The 27,750-nt window shown below is 35.6% G+C and overlaps 2 protein-coding genes across 7 annotated transcripts in view; both read right to left on the bottom strand.

Moving 5' to 3' along the window:
- Window positions 1-376: 376 nt before the first annotated feature.
- On the bottom strand, window positions 377-4,924 carry LOC149922440 (solute carrier family 35 member B1-like). 3 transcript variants are annotated; one of them, XM_090163731.1, is made up of 8 exons: window positions 4,872-4,924; window positions 2,783-2,995; window positions 2,186-2,280; window positions 1,853-1,983; window positions 1,594-1,785; window positions 1,288-1,521; window positions 1,060-1,213; window positions 377-995 (listed from the first exon to the last, which is right to left on the bottom strand). In XM_090163731.1, the coding sequence occupies exons 1-8, from the start codon at window positions 4,913-4,915 to the stop codon at window positions 943-945; spliced, it is 1,116 nt and encodes a 371-aa protein (XP_090019857.1). In that variant the 5' UTR covers window positions 4,916-4,924; the 3' UTR covers window positions 377-942. The 3 variants fall into 3 exon arrangements, with proteins under 3 accessions (XP_090019857.1, XP_090019858.1, XP_090019859.1); XM_090163732.1 differs by lacking the exon at window positions 4,872-4,924 and adding an exon at window positions 3,444-3,461 and having other exon boundaries at window positions 383-995; XM_090163733.1 differs by lacking the exons at window positions 2,783-2,995; window positions 4,872-4,924 and adding an exon at window positions 2,349-2,697 and having other exon boundaries at window positions 394-995.
- A 290-nt stretch (window positions 4,925-5,214) lies between these two features.
- Window positions 5,215-27,750, bottom strand: part of LOC149922437 (CUGBP Elav-like family member 4) — a 412,846-nt gene continuing 390,310 nt past the window's right edge. Inside the window, exons 8-13 of one of the 4 annotated variants that reach the window (XM_090163730.1) lie at window positions 22,626-22,757; window positions 21,023-21,115; window positions 20,853-20,933; window positions 18,345-18,488; window positions 17,232-17,427; window positions 5,215-10,840 (exon numbers count right to left, since the gene is read on the bottom strand). In XM_090163730.1, the coding sequence (XP_090019856.1) occupies window positions 17,300-17,427; window positions 18,345-18,488; window positions 20,853-20,933; window positions 21,023-21,115; window positions 22,626-22,757 (578 nt within the window). In that variant the 3' untranslated portion in view covers window positions 5,215-10,840; window positions 17,232-17,299. Of the gene's footprint in view, window positions 10,841-16,822; window positions 17,005-17,227; window positions 17,428-18,344; window positions 18,510-20,852; window positions 20,934-21,022; window positions 21,116-22,625; window positions 22,758-27,750 lie in introns of those variants that run through there. The other 3 variants (XM_090163729.1, XM_090163727.1, XM_090163728.1) reach the window with 3 other exon arrangements.

The following is a 27,750-nucleotide window of genomic DNA, read 5'->3' as shown; positions in this document are numbered from 1 at the left end:
AAGTTTCATTTTATGACTTAGATGGGTACTTTTCTATTGAGAGGTATTATGATCTTCTGATTTAACGCAAAATGAGATTCCAAAACAAGGTTGCCACAAAATTTTCCGTTTCAAATTCCCTGACTATTCCCTTTTTAATGCCAAAATTTTTATTTTATATTTGACTTTTAATAGAAAATTAGAAATTAATAAATTTAAATGGACCTATATTTCAGTAAAAAGGTCATTGCAATGTTGAAAAAATTCGCCTAACTTTCAAGGAAATGATAATCATAGAATTTATCCAGAGTGAAACTACCTTCAAAAAGTATCAAGATAAAATTTAATTCCCTGACTTCTTACAATTTCTAAAAATTCCCTGACATTTTAGACCCATTTTTAAATTCCCTGACGTGTGGCAATCCTGGGAAATCACTTCACTGTCAAAACGAGAACTTCATTATTGGGTTATTACAATATGCGAGTGTGTAGAAGTAACCAGTTTTATTGATCAAAACTGGAATTCAAACCAATTAAAACTGGGTTTTAAGGCCTAATGTGACTGTGTCTCATTTCCAGCTGCCAGATAGCGAAAGTATTTAACTAAATCAAATTTAAATGTAAAATTGTTTTTTAAAATCCTTCAACATTTCGCACTTTATTTTCTTTGAGAAATAATAATAATAATTTAAATAAACCACTTTAAATTAAATAGTCCTGTTCTTAGAAAACTTTATGTATCTAAAAACTATTAATTTAGGGGTCAAAGAAAAGAATTCTTACATACCTTCGAGTACAATCATATTTACAATTGAAATTTGGGTTGAAAAATAAATAAATATTAACTCCACGTCATTAATTATTTCACTCAACTTAAAAAAAAAGTTTGTGATAATATAAACCGGAACAAATGGGGGAATGCGCTGTTGAAATATTGTTGTATAAAAACTAGTAGCTTCTGTCTCATTTTGTTTTACTAATATCTCCTTTCCCGTAGATTGTATCCAATATTAAACCTTAATAAAATTAATACGCATTAGAAACAACCTTGTAACCAAGATAGTTTTACTTAAAAATTACCGGTAAAGACTATAAAAGTGCCGGTCCATTGTCTACCGCTCAAGGCATTGCCAAATATAACAACGGAACCTAAAACGGTGAAAAACTTTCTCGTTGTCGTGACGATTGAGCATGGCAATGGCCCAAATTCAGCCACCATTAGAAAAATAAACATCTGAAATTCAGAGAAGAAAATTAAATACAATCAATTGCAGTTTCCAGAAAATATAATAAAACAAAAAACGCTACCTGCCCGAGAGCACTTAGAAGAGAAAATGCACTGAGATTAATTATCACATTAGGATATCTGTTGACAAAGTCGAGAAAAGTCCACAACTCTCCCGTCACTAATAAAGCTGGTCCCAAAATCAGAACAGACCACAGATTTATGTTATACATCATATGACCAGATTTAGTTTTATGTTCGGATTTCATTCGTTCTTGAATTCCACCTGTGAATCCGTCTAATGCAAGTGATATTAGCTGAAAATTGTGTTTTTAATTTTGTAATAACATTTTCAATGTAAATAAGCTTCAATAAAAATAAATATTTACCAACAATAGATGTCCTTTTCCAATATAAGAATCCGAGGGGGCGCTGGAGCTTTTCTTGTCTTTAATCATAAAGAGGCAAATACCAATAACTATCATAGCTACAAATATATATTTTCTGAGAGAGTAACGTTTTTTTCCTATTAAGACTCCTAATATCATCATTGGAATTGGTTTGCAGGACTTGCCTACTACCTAAATCAAAATACAAATATTAAATATTTATAAAGTAACCCTTATTAAGTGCAATAATTAAATTAACCTGTGTTGGATAATTTATATGAATTAGTGCCATATTACTGGCTACCATGGCTCCTAAGTACGACATGGCGCAGGATGCATAATATTTCGTACTTGTACTATCTTTCCCTTGCTTCATGAATGTCATCAACACTAATTTCAGTAAATAAATATAACTAAAAATAAAGCTAGGTTTCAAAAGGCACTTCAAAACTGAAAAAATAAAGGAACAGTTTTGCACCATTTGCCTAGCTTTATCTATGGGGACTTTCTAAAAGCTATATATTACCAAGAGCTCAGTTGTTTTGTAAATGCATTGTGAAATTTTGCTTATTTTAAAATAAAAATGGCTTACTGAATTTTGAGAAAAGGACACTGACAAAACAAAGCAAAAACACTAAAGTTAGCGTGTACGTAAAGACCTCTCCATCGCCGTATTTGGTTCGCGTTCTGAAAAGAATAATTTTAATCACATTTAACATTTCGCATAAGAGAAACGGTTGAAAACAATGCCTTACACGCGTTCTTGCAATATGCCAACATAAAAATAGCAGACGAAAATAGCCAAGGCGTAAATAATTAACTTCTTTGAGCTGCTCATTTTTTCGTTTCCTTCGATTAAAATAGCTTCTGATATAAGTTTTTCTTTTTCTACAGCTACTGATTTAGTAGCGTTCATTTAAAACCCTACTTTAAACGTTTAAATAACGTTAATTACGATAAAATTTGGAGAGCGGAGGAGCAGGCGAACCGCTTCGTAAACCGAAACATATAGCTCCTGCGGCTAAAACGCCGCACCGCGATTGGCTTAAAAATCGTATCAATGACGTGTAGCAAGAAAGGAAACGGAGGTTACATCATCAAAACTAAACAAGAAGCACCGTATAAGCCTGAACTACCGACGCAAAAAAAAAACAATTTTGTTTAATGAATAGTTAAAAATCATACTTACATATTTTCTTGCATCAAACTCATTCCAATATACAAAAAAATAATAAAGAAGCCGTAGAAGAAATATCGCATTACAATGTTTTCATAACAAAAAACTTGCCACGATCTCTTGTTAAGACTGACAGCGGTTGACTGCCCATTTTCCAACGCGTCAACATTACGTTCTTTGGTAGGAGGCTCATCCGTTGCCATTTCATATTTGTATTCCCTATTTCTAAAAACAATCCCTGGTAAAATAATTCGGATAAATAGCTTAATCCTAGAAGCTTAATCTTTTACGAAGAACCATAATAAAAATCGGCCAACTAATTGGAGCGTATTTTGTATACACAGAAGCCGCGTGTGCCGCGTGACTTGAAAATAGGTTTAACTACCGGTATATGACCTACTCACGCCCAATTTCCGATAACTATCGTACGTCTATACTCGATAAATGACCTTTGCTTTTCTTTACTGCTAGATACCGAGTACCGACGCTATTGTAAAACGATAATTATTACTCTGGATTCAGTTGAAGAACTAACTTAGTTGCAGTATTTGATTTACATTGCTTTGCTACACGTATAAACCCGATGTTTCGGGAAAATAAACCATGTCGACTGTGACGCTTCCACTCGCACAAACCAATATAGCACAATTTTGTTGACGTAAGTGAAGATTACCTCTAACTTAAAATAAATATCTATCTCCTTCGCTATAGATGGAGTTGAAATTGTCCATAGAGTTCTACTGTTAATGCTGTCTAAGCTTTTAGGGTCCGGTGTCAATGAGAAAATGATCATCACGGACAGATTTCTAGAAAAACTGAGCCTCTATTAACGGACACGTTTCTAGAAAAACTGACCCTCTATTAACGGACACGTTTCTAGAAAAACTGACCCTCTATTAACGGACACGTTTCTAGAAAAACTGTGCCTCTATTAACGAACACGTTTCCAGAAAAACTGTGCCTCTATTAACGGACACATTTCTAGAGAAACTGAGCCTCTATTAACGAACACATTTCTAGAGAAACTGTGCCTCTATTAACGAACACGTTTCTAGAAAAACTGTGCCTCTATTAACGAACACGTTTCTAGAAAAACTGTGCCTCTATTAACGGACACTTTTCTAGAGAAACTGACCCTCTATTAACGGATACGTTTCTAGAGAAACTGACCCTCTATTAACGGATACGTTTCTAGAGAAACTGACCCTCTATTAACGGACACATTTCTAGAGAAACTGACCCTCTATTAACGGACACATTTCTAGAGAAACTGACCCTCTATTAACGGACACATTTCTAGAGAAACTGACCCTCTATTAACGGACACATTTCTAGAGAAACTGACCCTCTATTAACGGACACGTTTCTAGAAAAACTGTGCCTCTATTAACGAACACGTTTCCAGAAAAACTGTGCCTCTATTAACGGACACATTTCTAGAGAAACTGAGCCTTTATTAACGAACACATTTCTAGAGAAACTGTGCCTCTATTAACGAACACGTTTCTAGAAAAACTGTGCCTCTATTAACGGACACTTTTCTAGAGAAACTGACCCTCTATTAACGGATATACGTTTCTAGAGAAACTGACCCTCTATTAACGGACACATTTCTAGAGAAACTGACCCTCTATTAACGGACACATTTCTAGAGAAACTGACCCTCTATTAACGGACACATTTCTAGAGAAACTGACCCTCTATTAACGGACACATTTCTAGAGAAACTGACCCTCTATTAACGGACACATTTCTAGAGAAACTGACCCTCTATTAACGGACACATTTCTAGAGAAACTGACCCTCTATTAACGGACACATTTCTAGAGAAACTGACCCTCTATTAACGGACACATTTCTAGAGAAACTGACCCTCTATTAACGGACACATTTCTAGAGAAACTGACCCTCTATTAACGGACACATTTCTAGAGAAACTGACCATCTAATAACGGACAAATTTTGGTCAAAACTGTCCTTCTAATACGGGAGATATTTCGTACAAAACTGTCCATCTAATAACCAATAAAATTGGCGGAAAACAGTCCATCAGGAGCGGAATGAGGTAAATGATGAACCTTATCCTCAGCAATCAACTTACCTGAAACTAAACCCATCTTTCAAATCATCGGGAGCTCTTTTCATGCTGAATAAGTGCACTTCAGTAACGGCAGTTCCATCTGTTTGCCACGCGAACGTTATTCAAAGTTCTCACACACAGCAACAATTAAATAAAGTGACGCGCGCATTGGTTTTAACTGATTTTTATTTTTTAAAAAGTTCCGCGATTTTACATAATGATATCCTATAATATTTGTATTCGGTATGAATTAATTTCTTTTAAATAAAACGTACAATTTCATTGGCATATATTATCGTGTTTTCGAGTTAAACATGGATTTCTTTTGGTTGATTTTTTCTCTTTACCGAGTATTTTGTTTCAATGTTTGAATGTTTGAGTTCATTTTTTCTTTCATATAAATGACGGGGTTCAGTCAAGTATTTTTTTTAAAGTTTCATTTTTTTTTTAAAGAATACACGCGTAAAAAATTCCCCCACGAGGAGGGCAGGGAGTGGGGTAAACGAATAAAAATTCTAACCGAAATAAAATAAAATTGGAAACTATATAAGAAAATCTCAATTCCTTGATATAGTTCAACCATATAACTTTTTCCATTCGTATTTATACAAAATAATTATAATATAACTAAATGAATGCGATATAGAGCGAATTAATTTTACTATTTTAGGGATATTTTCAAATTTATACAATTAAAAAAAAGTAATAACGTAAAATAATTATAATACTCTAGACGCATTTAGCTTTAAATTAGGCTAAATTAGTTTTTTTTTGAAAAATATAACGTTGCAAAAAATTCATTAAATGTATAAAGATTCGAAGACATTTTTATAATCTTCCATTGTTTTTATTTCAAATGTTTTTTTTTCTCTTTTCTTTCTTGTAATATCTGGTGAAATAACCGAAATATTTCTAGTAAATGACATTATTTGATATAAATGGCTAAAGTCCGTCGACTTTTCGCTACAATTGTTTTTTCTTTAATACTAATATGTGATATGCTATTTACAAAGTGCTCTAGCAGCGCTGTTTTTTTTTATCTCCTTCCCTAAAAAATTAACAAGTTTTCTTCCTAGCAAATTCTCCGGCCATTTCCACTTTTTTCATTTCAAATTTTTTATATATTTTTTGTTATATATTCAGAAATATATATTGGCTAGAGATGTATATTAATTTTCTTTTATACAATCTATACTTAATACTAAAACGTTAAAAGGTAAATAAATAAATAAATAAATTACAATAAACTTAATTTTATTTTTTGAGAAAGAATTGTAAACAAAAAACCCTCAATATATATATAAAGTATAATAATATTTTCTTCAGATTTTTACGCTCCGTCCGACAGGATGTATCGCTTATGACGTAAGGTACCCCATTGTTTTAGTCGGTATCTAACGGTATAAGTACAATTTCTAAATTATAAGTTCTAAACCCCTCTAAAACTCTATTTCACGGTTATATTGGTGTAAAATGATTAAAAATGACAGTTCAATTTTTTTTCATGTTGTTGAAAAATGCAATATACGTTATCTAAATATGTTTTGGCCAGCTTTTTTTCTTGCAAAAGTAACGAGAAATCCGCGACTTTCAAATATACATTTTTTCGGTAAAGACTAATCTCGTGGAGAAAATAAAACAAATTGGAAAATTAAAATGTATTTTAAATTCTAAATATTAAATTACCGGGTTATTATAAATCGAAAATAACGAGCCGTATTACGTTCACTTGATAATCGGCAATTTTAAGTAATAACGTAAAACACTTTTTAGTACTTAAAATATTACCGCCAAGCAACGAAATTAAACGGTAAATTTAATGAAATTAAAAAATTCATTCAAAATTAGATTCCATTTCATCCGAATACACTGGCAACTATTTTTTTTATATATTTATATGGCGGGGCAATGTGCATTTTATTTAATTTACAGTGATTTTGGTTTCATTTATGTAAATGGTATAGGGTAAGGGGTTAATAGTTAGTATAATATTTACAACTTTTGGGGCGATTTGGTACCCTCAAAAAAGAATCAAATAATTTATACGCGGATTAACGTATTGAATCGCGTATAATTTCCGGTTAATAAAGTTTCTTTTTTTCTCAATGATTTTGAATGTTTTTTTTTCCTTTTGTTCGAAACAAAACTATATACGGATTAAGTTCGGCTATTTTTTAGTATTCAAAGAAAATGTTTTACGTTGAAGCTAGTATAAAAACAGCTTTGGCATCTGTATCATACACCGGGAGTTTTTTTTTTAAACTTTTTTTTAATTTTTTTTTTTAAAACTCCTAGTTGTACCATATTTATAATATTTATGGGTTTTTTTGCTTCATGTATTTTTTTATTCACTAACTAGAGCGACAATGGTTATTTTGTTTTCGGGAGTAGGGGTAATTTCTTATCAGCACGATAGTTTATAGCGAAACTAAAGAAAAGAATGTAGGACGAATATAATACGTTATGTTTGTTTTTTTTTTATACAAAAATGGCACTATATATTTATATTATATATAGAATTATAAGCCCTCCATTTTTTATTGTCTATCTTAAACACGCGCGCCATTGGATATTTTCCCTCCGGATTTTTGAGACCAATTTGTGAGATTATTAAGATCCTCAGGAAGCTCATTTAGAAGTAAAGTGTACTAGCTAGTAAAATTATCTGAGGATTCTTAATTCGTTTTTCCTATGCCGACTATCATTTGTAAAGGACTGGCTAGTGCTTTACGATTTAATTTAATTAAAATCCAATTTAAACCGCAATTTTAAAGTTTGGATTAAAAGTTTTAAAAGAAGTCAATTTTCTACCTCTCGTCTCAAATATGAAAAGCATTTAGAATCACTAGCCAGTACTTTCGAAATTTTTCACAAATATCCGTTTATAGTGACTTACATATCCGTCTTTTTCTTTGTTTTCTTAATAATGTTCTTAGCTACAAGACACTAGAGGCATATTGTTCTTATAATTATACGAAGGACAGTTTTGTTTTTAAAAAAATTTAAAATTTTCTCGGGACAGAAGACTCAGTTATCTTTTGGTATTATATAGCGGAAAAAAACGCGCGTTAAATTCATTTAATATGGAATGAGGTACAAGATTATAATATTTTTTACCAACTTTGTTTTTTTGGAATGTGAATTACTTTTAATTGGTAATTTCTTTTATTTCTTGTGGTTATAACTTGGAAGAATCCGACACTAAGCGTATTAAAGAATTTTTTTTTCGTCATAAAGAAAAAGGGGAAGGTAGTATATGTAAAACATTTTTACATAATATTTTGTTCAAAAAATATTTTAAGACAGTTTCTAAAGTGTGGTGTTTTTTATATAGTTTTTGGGCACAAAATCAACTTTTCGCTACGAACATTTTAAACCCTTTTTTTCCCTCATAGTCATCCTAGGACTACGCGCGATAATGAAAATAAATTAAGAATGGTTCATGTTTTTTTTCAACGGATAATGCTATATATTTCATTTTTTTATCAATTTAATATATTTAGTTTTAACTATTACGCTCGTGAACTTGTCTAAATTTCTATCTGAGTAACAATTTCTTTTTTTCCATTCTTTAAAATGATTTAAACGAATTTTCTTTCCGGAATTTCTCAAAGCTTATTGGCATAACAATTAAAAATAGCGAAAGTACGCCCGGGGATCGGTAGACCAAAAATAGTTCTATTTAGTTAAGATAGATGTCACTTCGTTCTTTTCGTATTAGAGTTAAGGGATATTTGAATTTACTCCTTCTCAAAGCTGTATAAAACTATTTTTGGTCCAACAAATACATAGACCAAGGCCTTAAAGGGTGAAATTAAAATCTATCAATTTGTTCTATATAAGATTCAACTGTCCTCTCTCGTATAGCGGAGCAATTTACGATTCCACTTAATCGAGTACCGTTAACCGTACGAAAAATTCTAAATAGCGAAATATATAATATAATGAACGGCTTGGAGCTTTCTGTTTAATTGAATATAAATTTAACCTTTTATCATATTTTGTTTATTTTTTTGGTAATATGTTATATGTATATATTTACAGCTCATTCTAAGTATCTTTCTATCCCGCGCGATAATAATGGCTATAATGCGAAGAGTCCCATCGTATAACGTCGCGTGGGCCCCAAAAATTTATTATTTATACATAGAAGCCGTAATAAAAACCGTAATGAAATAGGTGTGTATGTGAGTGATTTCTTCATTTAAAGACGCAAAACACGGATCCACCATTTTGTTTTATAAGTCGGAAGCTGACTAGATATAGGGAGTTTGGTGGAGTCTTTTCTAGATACACATCTACTCAAAAAAGACACTTTAAGCTCTTTATATGTTTTGTTTTATGTGTTTTTTCTTTCATTTCAACAATTTAAGATAGTGGGTTTTTTTTAGCGGCGTCGCATCGCGTGAATGTCCCTCGTAATCGTTATCAAGGCATATTTTGAACCAGCGTTTCGAACGAATTTGTTATTTAAATCCACGTGTTTGAAGGTAAATCAAAATTGGCGCCGCCGTCTTAGCGGGGGTAGGAAAGGGTGTGGGGTGCGAGGCATCTAACGGTAAAAAGCGAAGCATAATGATAAAAAATGGCCGTTAAAAGAAGAAAATAGCGCTTATGCGTGGCAATATAGTGCGTTTTGCTGAGTTTTTTTTGTTTGTTTGTTTATTTAGAGTTCACCCTGTTTTTTTTTTTAACATAGTCAAACGCGTTGAATCCTAATTCGCAGGCGCGTAACACATCCACTGGTTCAATCGCTGAGATGGCACTTCGTGTTATATTTGTTTGTTTATTTTTATAGGTGGACTATTTAAAGAGTTTTTTTCGGTTAATAATTCCAAAACAAAAACGTTACCGATTTATTTTTTTATCGGGTGTCCATATTTTTTCAAGTGTTTTTTTTTGTTGTTATTTTTTTTGAAGGGGGAGGTAAACTTAAAAAAATACCGGCATTTTGCGAAAAAAGCGACTTTTTTATACTCTTGTTCTAAATTCTAAATATATCGTTTTTTTTTAATATTTTTGTCCTTTGGCTATATGTTTCTTTAGAAAAACGAAAGAAATATATAATTATATTTCAAAGACGAAATTGTTTTTTTCTGGAGAATTTTCCACAAAAAAAGACGTTTTTTTTTTTCCGGAGATATCAAAAGTTTTCCAAACGTATCGAGTTCAACGTTTCAAAGTTCCAAAAAATGTCTTTCAATCCTTGATAAAAAGAACTATTTTTTTTCTCGTGATTTATTCAATATATTTTTTACGTATTTTTTTTATTTCTACAAACTACTTTTTTTTTAAATGGTTTATTTTCATCGCTACGACCCTATTTGTTTAAATATAACAGGGGATAGGGGTATATGATACGTACTAAGAAATCTACGGCATATATATATTTTTTTGTTTCTTATATCTGCTTAAATACAGCTCGCGAACATTATCCGCGCTAAAAGTATATATTTATATACTACAGTTTTTGTCCGGTCGGGGTCGCGAATAACCGCACCACAGAAGAGTAAAGTATGATATGAATATGGCGCGACCGTTTCCAGCGCCGTCCTTCCAACATAAGAGTTTCTTAAGCGCTTTTCATTTCTCTTTCCCAAAATTTGGCTTTGTTAAATATTTTCGCGAGTTTTTTTTTTTGGTTCAGTGGGAAGCGTTTGTTTAGGTCCTGCTTTTTTTATTTAATCATTTCAAATTTTGTCGATCGAAACATGCGCGATACGGCGTCGAATTCCGGTAAAAAAGTCAAAAACGAAAGAACCATTTTTTTTTCATAAATATTTTTTTGTTTTCCGATTATTAAAATTTTTCCGCTGAGAAAAAGTAACAAAAATATTCGTTTACATATACCGTTGAATAGTTTTTTTTCGTGTATGCTAATTTTTGGTCGTTTTGTCTTTTTAAAAATGAAAGCGAAAAATGAAATCAAGAATTAAATCTTGTACGGTTCCGTGTTAATATCACCACAGGCCTTCAGCTTCCTTTTTTCCCTGTAAGTACGGAAAATTTTCTTGTTAGTAGTAAAATTGGTAAGATTATAGGTGTAGGATTGATTATTTGTTAAGATATGTTACATGTTTAGGCTTAAAAACTTAAGCTCTTTATAAATAGAGTTGTTAATTTTACGGAAAATTAAATTATTAAAACATATTACTTTTAAGGGTTTCTAACTCTAGACTAGTCTATAGGCTTAGTTTTAGTTTAGGATTAGAAAAAAAATGATTGGAAAATGCCGCAAAATTTTAATTTGGGAAAAAACCATTTTTTATTTTTTTTCCGGAAAATTTTCAGGAAAAAAGGTCTCGGTAATTTTCCGGAAATATTTCCACCAAATTTTTATCAATCGAAATCTAAACATGAGGGTTACCATTAACCTTCACAAAATATTATAGACTTATGGTCATATGAGATATACATTTTGTTATATTAAAGGATACGGATTATTGTGCCTTGGGTATTAGCCTAGCTGATTATTATTCATATTATTTGTATTTTTAAAAAATGTAAAAGATTTATTTTAATTTTCAGAAAGATAATTGCGATTCTATTTTTAAAGGCCAATTTGAAGTCAGGCGCTAAATTCAAATAGAGTGATAAGTTGATGGTAATTTACGCGCATCTTTTACGTAAAAATGTAAAATATAGCGATAATAAATATGGTCAGAAACAGCAGTTTGGTGAAATATTTGAGAGCCGAGTTGTAGGCCCTTTGGAGTATAATAATTTAGCCGGCGGTGAATGACATCTAGTTGGGCTTAGCAGCCAATCTTTTCTGGCGATTAAGCCTTTTTGGCTAATAGCCTTCGATCGGGGCCAAACTAGGCGTCCGGCGTTTCACCAGCCGTAAATTGCAATTTAATCGCTCATCGTACGGAAATTGGAAAGTTGGGGCGCGCGCAATGCAATCAAGCTTGTCGCGGAAAACCGATTATCGGAGTTCCCGAATTCCCGATTAATTTATACGAACTTCGGGAGGGGGCGAAACCCCCCTTCGATGAACCTCCGAATAATGACGAGCGATACAACCATTAATTGCTTCACCCGTTAATTAAAGCCAGTCACTTTCGAAAAGCGGTCCCCGGAAAAAAAAGGTTCGTATGTAAATGAAGAGACAGTTTTAAGTCTGTCGGATGGCTTAAGATGGCCTACGTTTCGATGCTATAGACGTAACTTTGCAATAAATGAACCGAACAGAAATGAACCTTCGTCTAACTTTCCTTTTAATGAACCGTCTTAAAACAGTGGCTCGGACACTCAAAGTTTGGTTTTCTTATTAATATTTTAAGCAGTTTTACACTTACAAGCAATAAAAATTCGGAGACAGCCTAATTTAACAAGACTCGGGTTATATTAGCTAAAATCCGGTACACGTTTGCCCAGGAAGAAAAGGATTTCACAGGGGTAAGGCCATTAGAGGACTATTTTTAATTACATGAAGCCTTACCAGATGGCGACAACAGTCCGAAACATAGGAAATTTAATTTATCTAAAAATCGTGAAAAATATTATTTTTGCTGGTTTATTTTTTATGTAGAGGTTTACATAAAATTACAAATTTTGTAATTAAGGGAAGGGGGTTTGTGCAAGCGTAAGTAAATGTTACAGTTGTAGGGGGGTTTGTTACTAAATGTTACAGGGGTAGAAGGTTTGTGCAAGCGTCACAAAATATTACAGAGGAGGGGAGTTTGGTGCAAGCCTTACTAAATGTTACAGGGGTAGAAGGTTTGTGCAAGCGTCACAAAATATAACAGAGGAGGTGGGTTTGGTGCAAGCCTTACTAAATGTTACAGGGGTAGAAGGTTTGTGCAAGCGTCACAAAATATTACAGAGGAAGTGGGTTTGGTGCAAGCCTTACTAAATGTTACAGGGGTAGAAGGTTTGTGCAAGCGTCACTAAATATTACAGAGGAGGGGGGTTTGGTGCAAGCCTTACTAAATGTTACAGGGGTAGAAGGTTTGTGCAAGCGTCACAAAATATTACAGAGGAGGGGGGTTTGGTGTAAGCCTTACTAAATGTTACAGGGGTAGAAGGTTTGTACAAGCGTCACAAAATATTACAGAGGAGGGGGGTTTGGTGCAAGCCTTACTAAATGTTACAGGGGTAGAAGGTTTGTGCAAGCGTCACAAAATATTACAGAGGAGGGGGGTTTGGTGTAAGCCTTACTAAATGTTACAGGGGTAGAAGGTTTGTGCAAGCGTCACAAAATATTACAGAGGAGGGGGGTTTGGTGCAAGCCTTACTAAATGTTACAGGGGTAGAAGGTTTGTGCAAGTGTCACAAAATATTACAGAGGAGGGGGGTTTGGTGTAAGCTTTACTAAATGTTACAGGGGTAGAAGGTTTGTGCAAGCGTCACAAAATATTACAGAAGAGGGGGGTTTGGTGCAAGCCTTACTAAATGTTACAGGGGTAGAAGATTTGTGCAAGCGTCGCTAAATTTTACAGAAGAGGGATTTTTTTAAGACTTACTAAATGTAAAAGGGGGAGGGGGTTTGTGCAAGCGTCACTAAATTTTATAGATGAGGGGGGGTTTGGTGTAAGCCTTTCTAAATGCTAGAGGGGGAGGGTTTGGGCAAGCGTCATTAAATTTTACAGGGCGAATGGGAGGGGTCGCTGAAATGTAACGTCGCTAAATGACGTGGGTGGTGCTTTGGGTATTAGCCAAGTTGATTATTATTTATAATTATCATAAATGATTAGTTATTTAAAAATAAATTAGCAATTTAATACTTGTTTTTCGCCTTTGTAATAATATGATTAGTGCTCTAGAGGTAAAACAATAAATTAATTGAAAAATTGGGGTTATTGTAATTCAGGAGGGTTGGGTATTGGTAACGTAATTTCTGGGAGGTCTTACCAAATGTTCCTCTTCGTTACGAGTGGGAAGGGGGTGTTGCAATAGGCGATTTTTTGCGTTACGTAATTTCTGCTAGAAATCATTAATTGAAAAATATTTATAATGACTAGAGTAAGAGCCCTTGGATTTTTTTAGAAAATAGGAAAATAGTACGGCGTCGCGCCGAAGAAACGTTGGCCAGCTTCGTGGCGCACCGAAAATAAGGGAAAAGCCGGCGTGGCGGCGTGAACAGCGGCGGCGTCGGCCTCTAGGTGGAAGAGGTTTTATGTGATAAATCAAAGATTATATTGTCACCATCTAGTATAAAAGCGTAGTAATATGACCTCTAAGGGATTGAAACTAATTATTTGTTTCCCTGTAAACGTTTTTTGAATTGGTCTATTTAATAATAAAAACTTGCTGAGGATAACCGTAATAGTAAGTGAAGGGAGCTGACGGTTGGCTCGCGTGGCATGAAGGGCTAGCCACCACCCTCCCACGCATTGTAACCCGGCCACCTGTTACTTGATCACGCGCAAGCAACATTGCCTATGTGGTCGAAGGTGGTACCTTGGGTATTAGCTCTATTTAAAAAAAATAAAAATCCAAGGTTCGTAAAAATGCTAGCCGTACTATTTTATCGATCAAGAATCTCATTGATACGGACCACCCAGTCGAATTGTCCCAATCAGTTGGTATAGAAATGGGAGAAAAGTCGGGTTGGGAAAAATATAATTCAAATTCTATTCGTAATTAACCAACTAGTAGGGTACTTAAATATCAAGTGTACAAATCAAAATAAATTTTGAGAATGTATTCAAGAAAATCACTGAGAAATTCTGATAAATCCAAGGGGATTTTGATTTAGAATTTTCTTTGAAGGAATTTCCATATAAAGAATTTTGGATTCATGGATTTTGACCAAAATTTCCCACGGGATTTTGTTAAATGTACGACCTATCGGATAAATCACTGTTAATGATTCGACTACCCCGTCGAATATTTTGTCAATTGCGCCCTGATACCAAGAATTTAGGGAGATTGATGACTATTTTCAAGCAGGGTTGGGAAAAAACCCGTTTTTTTTAATAAAAACCCAAAAACCCGGTTTATTTGGTTTAAAACAGGTTTTTTTAAACACTTCCTTACTTTACTTTTAATCTATTTTTCGCTTTTGTTTAACCGTGCATACATATTACCAATCAACTAAATATTAATATGAGTATTATTTCAAGTCTCACGTGACCAGAACAAAGTTTTTGTTTCGTTTTTTACAACTCTCTCAAGAACAAAGTTTTAGTTTGTTTCATTTTTGATTTTGTGTAAATGCAGAGTGACCAGGAAAATGCCTAGGAAATTTTCAAGTGAATAGTTGATTTTATAAAATAAAAAGTGGTCTTGCCCAACTTGTTAAACTGTTGCTCTTACGTCACAAGACCCAGCTTTATTAGTGTATTCTTCGCACGAGCGATTTGCACGCGCTCTAGAAAAAGCTATATTCCTCGCGACTGTAGCGCGCGCTCGTAGGCTTGTCAAAGTAAGAGACTGTGACGTAAGAGCAATATTTCAACAAGAAGGCCACGTTATTTTATAAAAAGAACTATTAAACGAAAATATAGGAAAAACCATAAGCCAAAATAGAGATTCTTATCGAAAAACCGTAGATAAAATTAAGTGAAATATAGGATGAAGAACTAGGAAGAAGAGTACACGACGATATTATATACCACGGGTTATATACTATATGAGAAAAGCTAAGGGGTGAATAGGAAGATATTGAAAATAAAGGAAATGTGGTCGCCTTGTAAATGTTTTAGAAATGTAATCATTTTGGTAAGAAAATTTACAAACATTTTGGAATAATTTTTAGTTAATTAAAAAACCAAAATATAAAAAAAACCCATTAGTTTTTTAAAAAAAAATCACTTGGTTTAAACCATGGTTTAAACCAAGTGATTTAAACCAGCCAACCCTGTTATTTTGAATCGTATCAACAGAGTCCTTTTCCCCACGTGTAGATAAATACATTCTTGGTAATATTGAAAATTGCAACGATTTAAAAATTTATCTATAAACCTTATTATGAATCTATCTAACAGAAAACGTAAAATCAAGCACGCGGTCAAAAACCACCATAACTATATAGATAGCAAATAACAACCTTTCAAAAACGTCTCATGCTGCTCTGATAAATGTAATATCAATATTTTATGATTACGTTTCTATGAAGAACTCGCCACAAACTATATATAGAGCTCTCAAAAAACAAGCAACAAATAAAACTTCCATCAAAAATATATAACTACGATTCAACGGGTGTTTCCTATACTCAGAAGTAAATCAACTACTAAAGTATACTTAAAATGACGGTATACTTCTGGTGGAATTGGATCAGGCACTACGATTTCAACAACAGCGAAAGAGAAAAAAGCACCTCATTTTAAGTGTCAGGTGTAAAAAACCATCGAGTATATGATATTTATACGAAATAAACAACTAATAAAATACTCTGTGCACTAACATGGTCAAGTTTGGAAGTAGACAATGAGCTAAGTCGGCAGTGACCCCAAAACGACCTTCGAATTAAGAATGGCTTTAAAAGAGACCCGATTTAATAATTCCTACCATGGCTAATTAAGTTTTAACTTTTATATCTATATATCAAGTTGACTGATGTACTAAATTTTTAATAAAATAATAAATTGAGTTAAAAATGCTCTATATACACTTTGCACGTAAATAATCAGCTAAACTCCGATTAGTAAATCAAAGTTAAATTTCTATTCTGAAATATATTTGAACAAAAAACTTTAATTTACTAAAAACCAGGTTTATAAGCAGCGTCTGAAAAGGGTATAGAGATACAAAATTACTGATAAGTCACAAAAAATAAGTTAAGAATAAGTTAGCGGTGTAGTTTTGGAGTCACTGTCTGAGAGTGAGGGTTGGTAAGAATAGAGGAAGATGTTTGGAAGCTACTTTGACTGAGAAAGAGAGAGATAGAAAAAAACAGGGGTGTTTGGAGATATGAAGAGAGAGAGAGAGAGATTAAAATGAGAACCATCGAGTGACACGATCAGCACCAGCACCAAATATGAGCACCACCACCAACCAACCAAATTACACAACAACAGCAATCACTTACTGGCTGCTTTATATGTCGAGATCATTTTTGATTGATTTTGAACGGATCGCGGCGGCCGGGGTCAAGCCCCGACCCCGAGAACGGGCCCCTCTTTTTTAGCGAGGGGTCAACGGGTCTACGGACGGAGTAGTGGTGGTTGGCCGGTGCTGGGCTCACCCTCCATATTCTCGTCTCCTTCCAAAGACAATTGCCAAATTAAAACATTGATAAACAAAATAAAATTAAGACGAAAATCAAAATTGGACGTCGCGACCGAGGCTAGTTCTAAAAGGCACAGAAACATGATTATTTCGGAGAATCGCGTCGTTTGTGATTATTAGTATTGAAACATTTTTCGTTGTCCGAATATCGTACAATAGCGAAATATAATTAAAAAACAAAGAAGGTTTGTCGTGGCTTACCTGGCCGAGCGCGAGTTGTCTACCCAGGCAGGACTAGTCGGGAGTTGTGTGTTGATAATGCGCGTTGCTTAGTAGGGTCTGTTGGCGTCTTTTGGTCGTTTCAGTTGTACCTTCAATCTCTTCATGCCTATTTGGAATCCGTTCATCGCTTGAATGGCTGCTTGGGCACTGGTCGGGTTGTCGAAGCTCACAAAACCTGAAAACACACCGCGACGAAACGTGAAACCACTTCAAATCCACACCCAATTACCAAACTGTGGCGCGAACCATTCACTCTAGTACAGATCTAGGAGCAACAAACACAAGGAGAACGCAGCTAGCCTTTAAAGGGAATATAACCTCTGGTATTTCTGTCGCCCTCCGAGGGTTCCAATATTGTCCGCTGCCTCCCACGGCTTTTCACACTAGCGGCGCTGATAATCGCTGATTGTGAAGGGAATAAAGGAAGTTGATGGGGTCTTCCATAAAGAACGCGTTGGAGGTTCTATTCCCTTTAAACACGCTAACGCAGTGTTGCGTACAAATTTCATTGGACGAGCCTTTACGCTGAACGTTTTACGGAAAGGGGGAAGACAATTTCGTTATTTTCCCCTTCCTACAGCGTCTAACCAATGAAAACTGTAAGCGAGAAAATGCACGACTTTTGACGGGCTGAGTTCTCATTGTGTGGGGTGCTGTGTTTTTTGCTCCTAGGCACAGATTCAATTTGAGAGGAGTCTCTATTTTAAAGGCGTGATCTAGCTACCATTGGCTAGTCAAAGTTACGTCATAATAATGAAAAAGTAGACGCTATTTAACTGTCACCAAGAATTCATTCAGACGAACAGAGAATATGTAAGCAGAAGCCTGTTCGTGTCTTTCTTCGTGTATTCTTTCCCATCTTTCGCTCGATGCTCGATAAGGAACAGTTGCTGCTACATATTTTCTGTTGGCCAGCGTACGTTATTACCGAGCCTAATTTTATACAGAAGGTTTTACGCCACGGTTTGGAAGTTGATCGCGTGAGTGAACCATTTGGCCCAACTTGGTTGTCAATCGAGGTTCGAAAACCGCGTTGGTCAATTAAATTGGGCTGAAACGTCCATTAACTCGGGACTAGTGGCGCTATCTTACCGAAGCATTTGCTCTGGTTGGTCGCGCGGTCAATGAAGACTTTGGCGCTGATCACATTTCCGAAGGGCATGAACATCTGCATGAGTTCCGCGTCTCCGAATTCCTGCGGAAGGTGGTAGATGAACAGGTTACAGCCCTCCGGACCTACGCAAAGAAAATTATAAACTAGTAGAATTATTATGACGGAAATGAACTTTCAGCGGACCATAGGCCTTACCGTTAGTCGGCCTATATTTTATAATTCGTATTTACACGAATGTATTCATTTCAACCATGAATATCGAACTATATCATTACCCTTAATTTCTATCATCTGGGTCTAAGACGGGCGCGAGGGGCAGGTCACTTCCTTGATTAACGACGCACACCTCAAAAGATTAAATCCGATTTAATAGTGATTATTTTGATTAAATTAAATTTAATCACGATTAAGTTGATTAAATCACGTTTAATCATGATTAGAATGTTTAAATCTGATTAAATGATTAAATCTGTTTAAAATGATTAAATCTGTTTAAAAAATTATATCGTGATTAGTATGATTAAATCGTACTTTAGTTTTGATTTTAATGATAAATTCTCGATTCGACAGATTATATTGAATAAATCGTGATTAAAAAGATTAGATCATGATTAGAATGACTAAATATCGTTTAAATTATTAAATCCTGATTAAAAAGATTAGATCATGATTAGAATGATTAAATCTCGTTTAAATCGTGATTAGATTTTCTAATCTTGATTAGATTTTTTAATCTTGATTACCCTGATTTAATAATTTTACTATGATTAAGACGCACCCAAAATGGAAGTGATCTGCCCCTCGGACGGTGCGTTTCTGCGTTTTATGTAATCACTTGAGCCAATTAGAGACAGGCATTGGTCGTTGACTTGATTACGCGATTTAACCAGTGAAGAAAATGACTCGTGGTTCTTAGAAAAATACCTGTACTCTAACCAAATTACTTGATAATCATAAATAAAGGAATTTACTATTAATATTTTTACCTATTTTCGTTCAATCAAAAAGATGTGTATTAAAAAATAAAATTATAAAATTTTAGAAACCTTGGCCCTGAAATCTAGTCGAGTTTCAAAACCTTGCCCTTCAATACAATTTTTGGCGGTGGCGCGTGACCAACGTCATAATAACTAAGCCCCTCCCATCCTAGCGACTGAGGCCAGACTACCTAATGTAAATCAATATTCATGGTTAAAATGAATACATTCATGGTATTTAGCCCTTACAGTCAGCCTGTAAACCACCCTTTAATAGTAGAGAAAGCGATAACACCCATCGCGGCAAATTCCAAATATGAAAAGGCGAGATCTATAAGGGAGAATCTTCGAGTAGGACCCGCGATCGTGACTTCTACCTGCCAAAATTTCCGAGAGTAAACGGATCGTAAGAAGTCGGAAATAGGTGGGCCGGAGGAGAAAGAAATAGCTTTACGTACGGGCTACCTATAAAGGCAAAGCTCCATTCCCGGCCGTATATTTATAGCCTATATGGGCTCTTTTTTTGCCGCCAGTCGTCGTCGTCCGGAGTCTGGAAATAGGCGCGTGCTGGGCTTTACCGAGAGCCATTAAAAAGAATCTACGCCGCGAAAGTTCCAAAGATAAACGCCGGGGAAATGCGGTAGTTAGGATGTCAGCTGTCGCGCGCCGGCGGCTGTAAACATCCGGTCTTGTTACCCCGCGAAATTGGGAGAATAGACGGAAGCGATTTTATGGCGGAGACAGTTAGGCCATTCCGCCACCCGTTAAAAACTAAGAACAAAACTGCGGCTGGATATACCGAATTGACGCGACCCTTTCTGACTACCAAACAAGTCGAACCAACTCCTATAACCACCCAGCTAGTACCTATCACCCGGTGTCCCGATGGGTCTTATATTTTTTGGAAGACGCGTTTTAAAGTCTCGCGCTACTAGGGTATAAGTCTACCCACGAGTAAGGAAACTACACCGTCGTCATTTTTGTAGGGTTGCCTAGGGCGTAAGTCTACCCACGAGTAAGGAAACTACACCGTCGTCATTTTTGTAGGGTTGCCTAGGGCGTAAGTCTACCCACGAGTAAGGAAACTACACTGCCGTCATTTTGGCAGGGTTGCCTAGGGCGTAAGTCTACCCACGAGTAAGGAAACTACACTGTCGTCATTTTGGCAGGGTTGCCTAGGGCGTAATATCCAATAAGACACTACGAAGGTCGAATGCATTAGTTTTAACTTAGGGAACAGGCGAAAAACCGGACGTACAATTCTTTCAGTCACGTAGTGAAAAAGATAAAACCGCTCCTTTTAAAATTGTGTCAGTTTCGAAAGCAGGGCCATTTTGGGAACTGTAATCCCCGCAAATAGCTACTGGGATGTCCCTTTCTATATATTACCGAGGCTTAGCTACCGAACCTGTCTATATCAGGGAACTGGTGGGTGGTTATTTTGTAAGGAATTGAAAAGGGAGAAGAGGTTCTCCCTCCCCCCCCCAAACAACATTGTTATTGTTTTACCTTCACGTTGCGTCTGTGGAACGACGGGTGGCTGCTGAGTGAGAGCTTGGGCGAACTGTCCGTAAGCCGCTGGGTAAGCCGCTGCTTGAAGGAAGACGCAAAAAGAAACGTGGATGACTTCAAAAGTAATTGAGACATAGTGTAAAGGCTGTTGCGAAAGTTATACTTACGGATTCCGGGGTATGGCTGGAGACTGGGATAAGCGGCGGGTTGAAGGGCGTCGCCGTTGGGGATCGCTTGCGCTGGAACGAAAACCAGAGAAGCTACCGTTTAAATTAAACTTTATCGGGCTTGACCGGCTAACTAGCTACACACCCACATAAGACGGCTACGAATAACAACCACGTTTAAGCCATGCTTCCGTCATCGTAGCTGAGTCCACGTTGACTCATTTGGTAGACAACAACTTTGTTTAAAACAAACATTGTATAAGGTGAAATGAACGTACTAAAATACCTGTAATGGTACTTTCATCTAGGGTTCGTACAAAATTTACGGAATTAAATTCCCTGACATTTCCAGGTTTTCCCTGACCAAATTGCCAAATTTTCCCTGACCGTTTTTGTAGAATTAATGAATGGTTTGAGATAAAAATATTTTCTTTCAAAAATTTATTTGCCTGATTTTTTTGGGGTCATTTTTAAATTATCTTACTTTTTGGGACTATTTTCCAATTCCTTGACTTTTCCCTGACTTTTTAAATAATTTTCAAATTCCCTGACTTTTTCCTGATCTTTTCGAAACATTTTAAAATTCCGTAATTTTTCCTGACCTTATGGAAACATTTTAAGATTCCCTGACTTTTCCCTGACCTTTTGGACACATTTTAAAATTCCCTGACTTTTTCCTGACCTTATGGAAACATTTTAAAATTCGGTGACTTTTCCCTGACCTTTTCGAAACATTTTAAAATTCCCTAACTTTTTTGAAACATTTTAAAATTCCCTGACTTTTCCCTGACGTTTTGGACACATTTTAAGATTCCCTGACGTTTCCCTGACCTTTTGGAAACATTTTAAGATTCCCTGACTTTTCCCTGACCTTTTGGAAACATTTTAAAATTCCCTGACCTTTTCCTGACCTTATGGAAACATTTTAAAATTCGGTGACTTTTCCCTGACCTTTTGGAAACATTTTAAAATCCCCTGACCTTTTCCTGACCTTATGGAAACATTTTAAAATTCGGTGACTTTTCCCTGACCTTTTGGAAACATTTTAAAATCCCCTGACCTTTTCCTGACCTTATGGAAACATTTTAAAATTCGGTGACTTTTCCCTGACCTTTTGGAAACATTTTAAAATTCCCTGACCTTTTCCTGACCTTATGGAAACATTTTAAAATTCGGTGACTTTTCCCTGACCTTTTGGAAACATTTTAAGATTCCCTGACCTTTTGGAAACATTTTAAGATTCCCTGACTTTCCCTGACCTTTTGGAAACATTTTAAAATTCCCTGACCTTTTCCTGACCTTATGGAAACATTTTAAAATTCGGTGACTTTTCCCTGACCTTTTGGAAACATTTTAAAATCCCCTGACTTTTCCAGGTTTCCCAGGTAGTGTACGAACCCTGTTACCACTAACTTAGGTGCAATCGCGATAGTGGTTTGTTCACCAAAAGTTTGTCGAAAAACAAAGTCTATACGATCAAAGAATACCACAAAAAAGCCAAGGGCATTCCGTGGGTAGAAATGGAGTCAGCTACGGTGCGTGATCTCCGAAGCAGGACGGACGTGTCGTGCTAGCGGGAGAGGTTCGGCGGATGGATACTTACGTGGATAGTGGGGCAAACCGTTGGTGTAGACATCCGCGGTGGATTGTCCGTTAGCCTGAGGCAGGGTGAAAGTCGGCATGGTAGGGGAAGGCATGTTCGGAATAGCACCATTCACCGCTTGAGTCCCCGCACCTACATCACCGAAATGACAGCGAAAGGTTACAAAAACGGCCGATTCTCTATTTCAAATCGTTACAAAAATATCGATATTTTTGACTAACGATAATTTCGTAAATATTGCCAGCGTGCCTTCGAGTGTAATTATTATAATAATAATTAACTAAACGGCGACGACCGACTTTGTCACGTTCGACGGTGAAGGGACTCAGGTATTTTTAACCATTTATATATTGACATTAGCCGTGTTCACACTAGACACTTTAGAACCGTTTTTAAATGGTTTCGAATGATAAAATTGAACATTTTCGGTGTCAACTGTATTAATAGCCATACGATATCAAAATTTTACAATTCGATCTTTTGAAACCGTTTTAAAACGGTTCCAAAATGTCTAGTGTGAACGCGGCTATAGTGACATGACACAACGTTATAAAATAATAATGAAAAAAGTTTACGATAAATTTACGAAAACAATATTCAGCCATTTAATATGAAAGAAACTTGGGATATATTTTAGATTGGACTTTTTACGGATTTACAGATATTTACACGAGAGGGAACAGAGCTGAACAAGAACAATATCGAATTATCCGCAGCCTTATATTCAAATTTAGGAGAATTTATATTGCACCGTAGCACTAACAAGGAGACTACCCGAAGTGGTTATCTCCGATTTGGTTCAAACTCGGGTGGTAAGTAGACCTTCATGTAACTTGAAAATACCTATAAGGGTAGACAAGAATGGGCTTTTGTTTTGCCATGGCAACCAAAAATGTTTTTCACAACTTAAAAACTGATTTTCTCTATGAAAATTAACATGGGAAAATCGAAGATTTTAAGGGTCCCCCCTAACAATATTTTTCAAAAAATGAAAAAAAAGGTTCATCAATTAAATACATAATTCAGATCATGGCTAAATCTGGTACATTTGGACCAATATACGTCAATTTTGGTATATTAGAGCAAATATACATATATTGGGTAAATACGAGTAATCAGTTTTTAAGTTGTAAAAAACATTTTTGGTTGCCATGGAAAAACGAAAGGCGATTCTTGTCCACCCTTTTAGGGATTTTCAAGTTACATGAAGGTCTACTTACCACCCGAGTTTTAAGCAAATCGGAGATAACCACCTCGGGTAGTCTCCTTGTAAGAAGGTACGCGTAGAGACGTTTATGCAATTATGAAAATTGCAATTCACGCAATCGGTCAGGCACTTGTTTAAAAATATTTCTTCCTAATTAACGCTAAGCGATCTAATTATCCAATTATTAAAATTGGGAATAACGTATGGTTTCGGTTTGAGCCTGGAAGATAAACCCGAACGGTCTCGCTAACCTAAATCCGTTCTTGGTTCCGTCAAATTAAATTTAATAAACAAGGAAAACATTTTTGAAAGCATCGAGGTCGAAGAGATAATTCAGGGATTAAATAGAATCCTTTTGAGCAGTGAACAATTTTGGTACGCTTCTTAAACGCGAAACGTTTCAAACAAATATCATTAACAGTATAGAGAGATTTATCTCTAAGAGATAAAATTACAGACTTCAAGTATTATTTAAACAATTACGGGTCCTTGAGTACGTCCACCTTTTCGCGTTAAAAAAATATAACGAATCGTGAATTAAAATGAAAGCATCGAAGCGGATGAAATATAAAAGTTTCTCCGAAATGACGCGAGGTGGTTTATACCGAATTAGCGCACCCGGGCGAACGCTGGAGAGGAGGTTTCGAAGGCGGCCCTTTTTAAATCTTTAGCAGGTAAAAGGTGGAATATACGGTAATATAGAGGATGACAAGGCCTTAATTTTTATTTTGAGCGACAAGTTGACGGTTAGGTCGGCAGCGTTTATCCTAGAATTTTCGCTTGGAAGCATTTTTGTATCTAGATTGCCATTAGGATTAAAAGTGAGAATCCAGGCACGGTCGCTTTATTTATTAACTTCACTATAATAATCAAGTTAGAACTGTCACCTTTCAAAAGGCCCTGGCTAAAGCGCTGGCCCCACCGAAATATTTACTAATTTTGTTTTATTTTAAGAGCGAATATTTTGTCGTAAGAGGTTTTTTTTTAAACAAAATTGATGACTCTCTCTTCTTAACTCTTTTGATTGACAGAGTTCTGCTTTAGAATAGGCACTATAATCAGCCTTACTCAGTATAAGATTTGGAAATTCTATAGAAATGTATTCAGAATTCTATAGAAATGTATTCAGAATTCTATAGAAATGTATTCATAATTCTATAGAAATGTATTCATAATTCTATAGAAATGTATTCATAATTCTATAGAAATGTATTCAGACTTCTATAGAAATGTATTCAGACTTCTATAGAAATGTATTCAGACTTCTATAGAAATGTATTCAGAATTCTATAGAAGTGTATTCTATAGAAATGTATTCAGAATTCTATAGAAAATTGACTAAATATTTTTAGAGAATCTGAAGAATACAATTTGAAAACCAATAGTAAAATATTCTATAAAAATGTATTCGGAAATCTATAGAAAGTGACTAAAGCTTTTATAGAACCTAAAGAATATAATTTGGGAATCCATACAAAAATATTCTATATAAATTCTACAGTAATGTATTTCAAATCCTATTGAGAAATAACAAAACTTTCTATATAATCCATAGAATTATAAGCATTGAAAAAAACTATTTTCTATAGTATTATATAGAAAGACTTTTCATATAATTATATAATATATTATAGAAAGTCTATAGAAAATATTAGTAATGGAAGATGAAGAAGGGGCAGAAGCAATAAAGGGAAAATTTTCTCATTGGTGAATAGATTTTTAGATCAGAAACAATTTAAAAAGTTTAATTTTACGCTTTTTCCGGTATTAAAGTTTGTTTACTACTTTTCAAATATTCCTGGTAACTCTAAAAATCTATCGATCCTTAAGCAGCGCCATCTAACGTTAAACTAGCAAACGAACCCTGGTAAATAATTTTTAAACAAAATTTAAGATAAAATGTAACACGTTTCGTACGTTTCAAATTATAAATAAATTTTAATTTCACGCGTGGATTAATATTAAATATAAAATATAACAAGATGAAAGGTGAACAATCCCCGAGGTGGAATGTATAGGGAAGATAATCTGAACAAAAAATAATAAAAATGATATAATAGCCAAAGTCGTATTAAATTATAAAGTCGGCAACCGGAAGTCCCCGAGCGGTTCAGAGATGGAGTAACTCGAGTAGATAGAGACTACTGGCTGGACAGAAAGAGAGATTGGACAGATTTGGCCGTTTGGATCGATAGGAGAGAGTCAGAGAGGCTTTAAAGGTCGCGTACCTGCTACAAGACTCAGACTGAAGAGTTTCCCAGAATTCGTAGCACTCTTTGATACGGAAGAGTAGGTTATTGATTACGTGTTCCCCTCTAACGCGAGAATAACGACTATACGGCCTCTCTTATTACACCCAACTAGAGTGTGGGTGGCTTCCTCCCGCTTAGTGCTATATATTTATATTCTCCCTTTAAACACGAATAAGGGGTCCCTTGTTTTAATTTCCGTTTTATAAACACACTTCGATAGATATCATATTATAATTCTCTATTTCTAACCTATCATATAACTGGGAACGACGACGGGGGAAAAGCTTCTACAAATTATCAGGGTCTCTGCAACCTGGTTCCTCTCCTTAAATTTATAATTCTCTCAAGAAAATAATGGCTCTCTTGAGGGCCAGGAATTATTATTTTACCGGGCCCCGGACCGTGCTACCCGAAGGGCCCGGGTTCGGACTTTTATTCTACGTCTCTCTCCGTAAATTTTACATTTATCTCAATAACGGATCTCTTGAGGGCCCGGAATTATTGGTTACCGGGCCCCGGACCGTGCTACCTGAAGGGCCCGGGTTCGGACTTTTATTCTACGTTTATCTCCGTAAATTTTACATTTATCTCAATAACGGATCTCTTGAGGGCCCGGAATTATTGGTTACCGGGCCCCGGACCGTGCTACCTGAAGGGCCCGGGTTCGGACTTTTATTCTACGTTTATCTCCGTAAATTTTACATTTATCTCAATAACGGATCTCTTGAGGGCTAGGAATTAATGCTTACCGGGGCCCGGACCATGCTACCTGGAGGGCCCGGGTTCGGACTTTTATTCTACGTTTCTCTCCGTAAATTTTAAATTTATCTCAATAGCGGATGTCTTGAGGGCCCGGAATTAATGCTTACCGGGGCCCGGACCATGCTACCTGGAGGGCCCGGGTTCGGACTTGTATTCTACGTTTATCTCCGAAAATTTTAAATTTATCTCAATAGTGGATGTCTTGAGGGCCCGGAATTATTGGTTACCGGGCCCCGGACCGTGCTACCTGAAGGGCCCGTGTTCGGACTTTTATTCTACGTTTCTCTCCGTAAATTTTACATTTATCTCAATAACGGATGTCTTGAGGGCCCGGAATTAATGCTTACCGGGCCCCGGACCCGTGTAACATTAAGGAGGGGCGTGTTTAGAGTCTTATACCAATTTTATTCCGTAATTGTACAGTTATAATAATCAACTAGGCGAATACCCAAGGCACCACCCCAGGGCCAAGTCAAATAGTGACAAGCTGGAATCGAACCCGGCTCCTCTCGCTGCGAGGTGAAAGTGCTCCAGAAATAACGGCTTTCTTGATTAACCTAGGCCCGGGCTAGCTCTCAACAGCCCCGAATATAACCTACACCGAGCAGAATAATCATACCTTATTCTTTTATAAAGCGAAAGACTAATTATCCAAAAACATATTTACTATATTTTTAATTTTATTTTAAATCTCATTAATATAAAGTTATCGTACGACAGTGCTCGGATGGCTTGCTAGTCGCGTGCAAATTTACTAAACAAATTTATCGTTCTCTCACTCCAATTAAAATATATTTCATTACGCGCGGTTACTTGTAAAACTTTACGCGACTAGTTATAACCTTTTTCAGGTACCGGAAATGACTAGGTCAAGTGTATATTTAAAGAATTTTCATTAAAAAAA

Source organism: Leiobunum rupestre, chromosome 11 (genome assembly GCF_980474605.1).
Source record: "Leiobunum rupestre chromosome 11, qqLeiRupe1.1.hap1, whole genome shotgun sequence".
In the NCBI taxonomy this organism is placed as follows: Eukaryota; Metazoa; Arthropoda; class Arachnida; order Opiliones; family Sclerosomatidae; genus Leiobunum; species Leiobunum rupestre.
Note: the sequence above shows the minus strand (reverse complement) of the source record. Positions and strands in the feature narration are given on the sequence as shown.

Bases quoted from the DNA above. Each gene is read 5' to 3' on its own strand.
- LOC149922440 (XM_090163731.1), bottom strand. From the start codon at position 4,915: ATGAAAAGAGCTCCCGATGATTTGAAAGATGGGTTTAGTTTCAG. The intron at 1,786-1,852 runs GTTAATTTAATT...ATTTTGATTTAG, and splicing joins ATATAAATTATCCAACACAG to GTAGTAGGCAAGTCCTGCAA. The intron at 996-1,059 runs GTAATTTTTAAG...AATTTTATTAAG, and splicing joins CACTTTTATAGTCTTTACCG to GTTTAATATTGGATACAATC.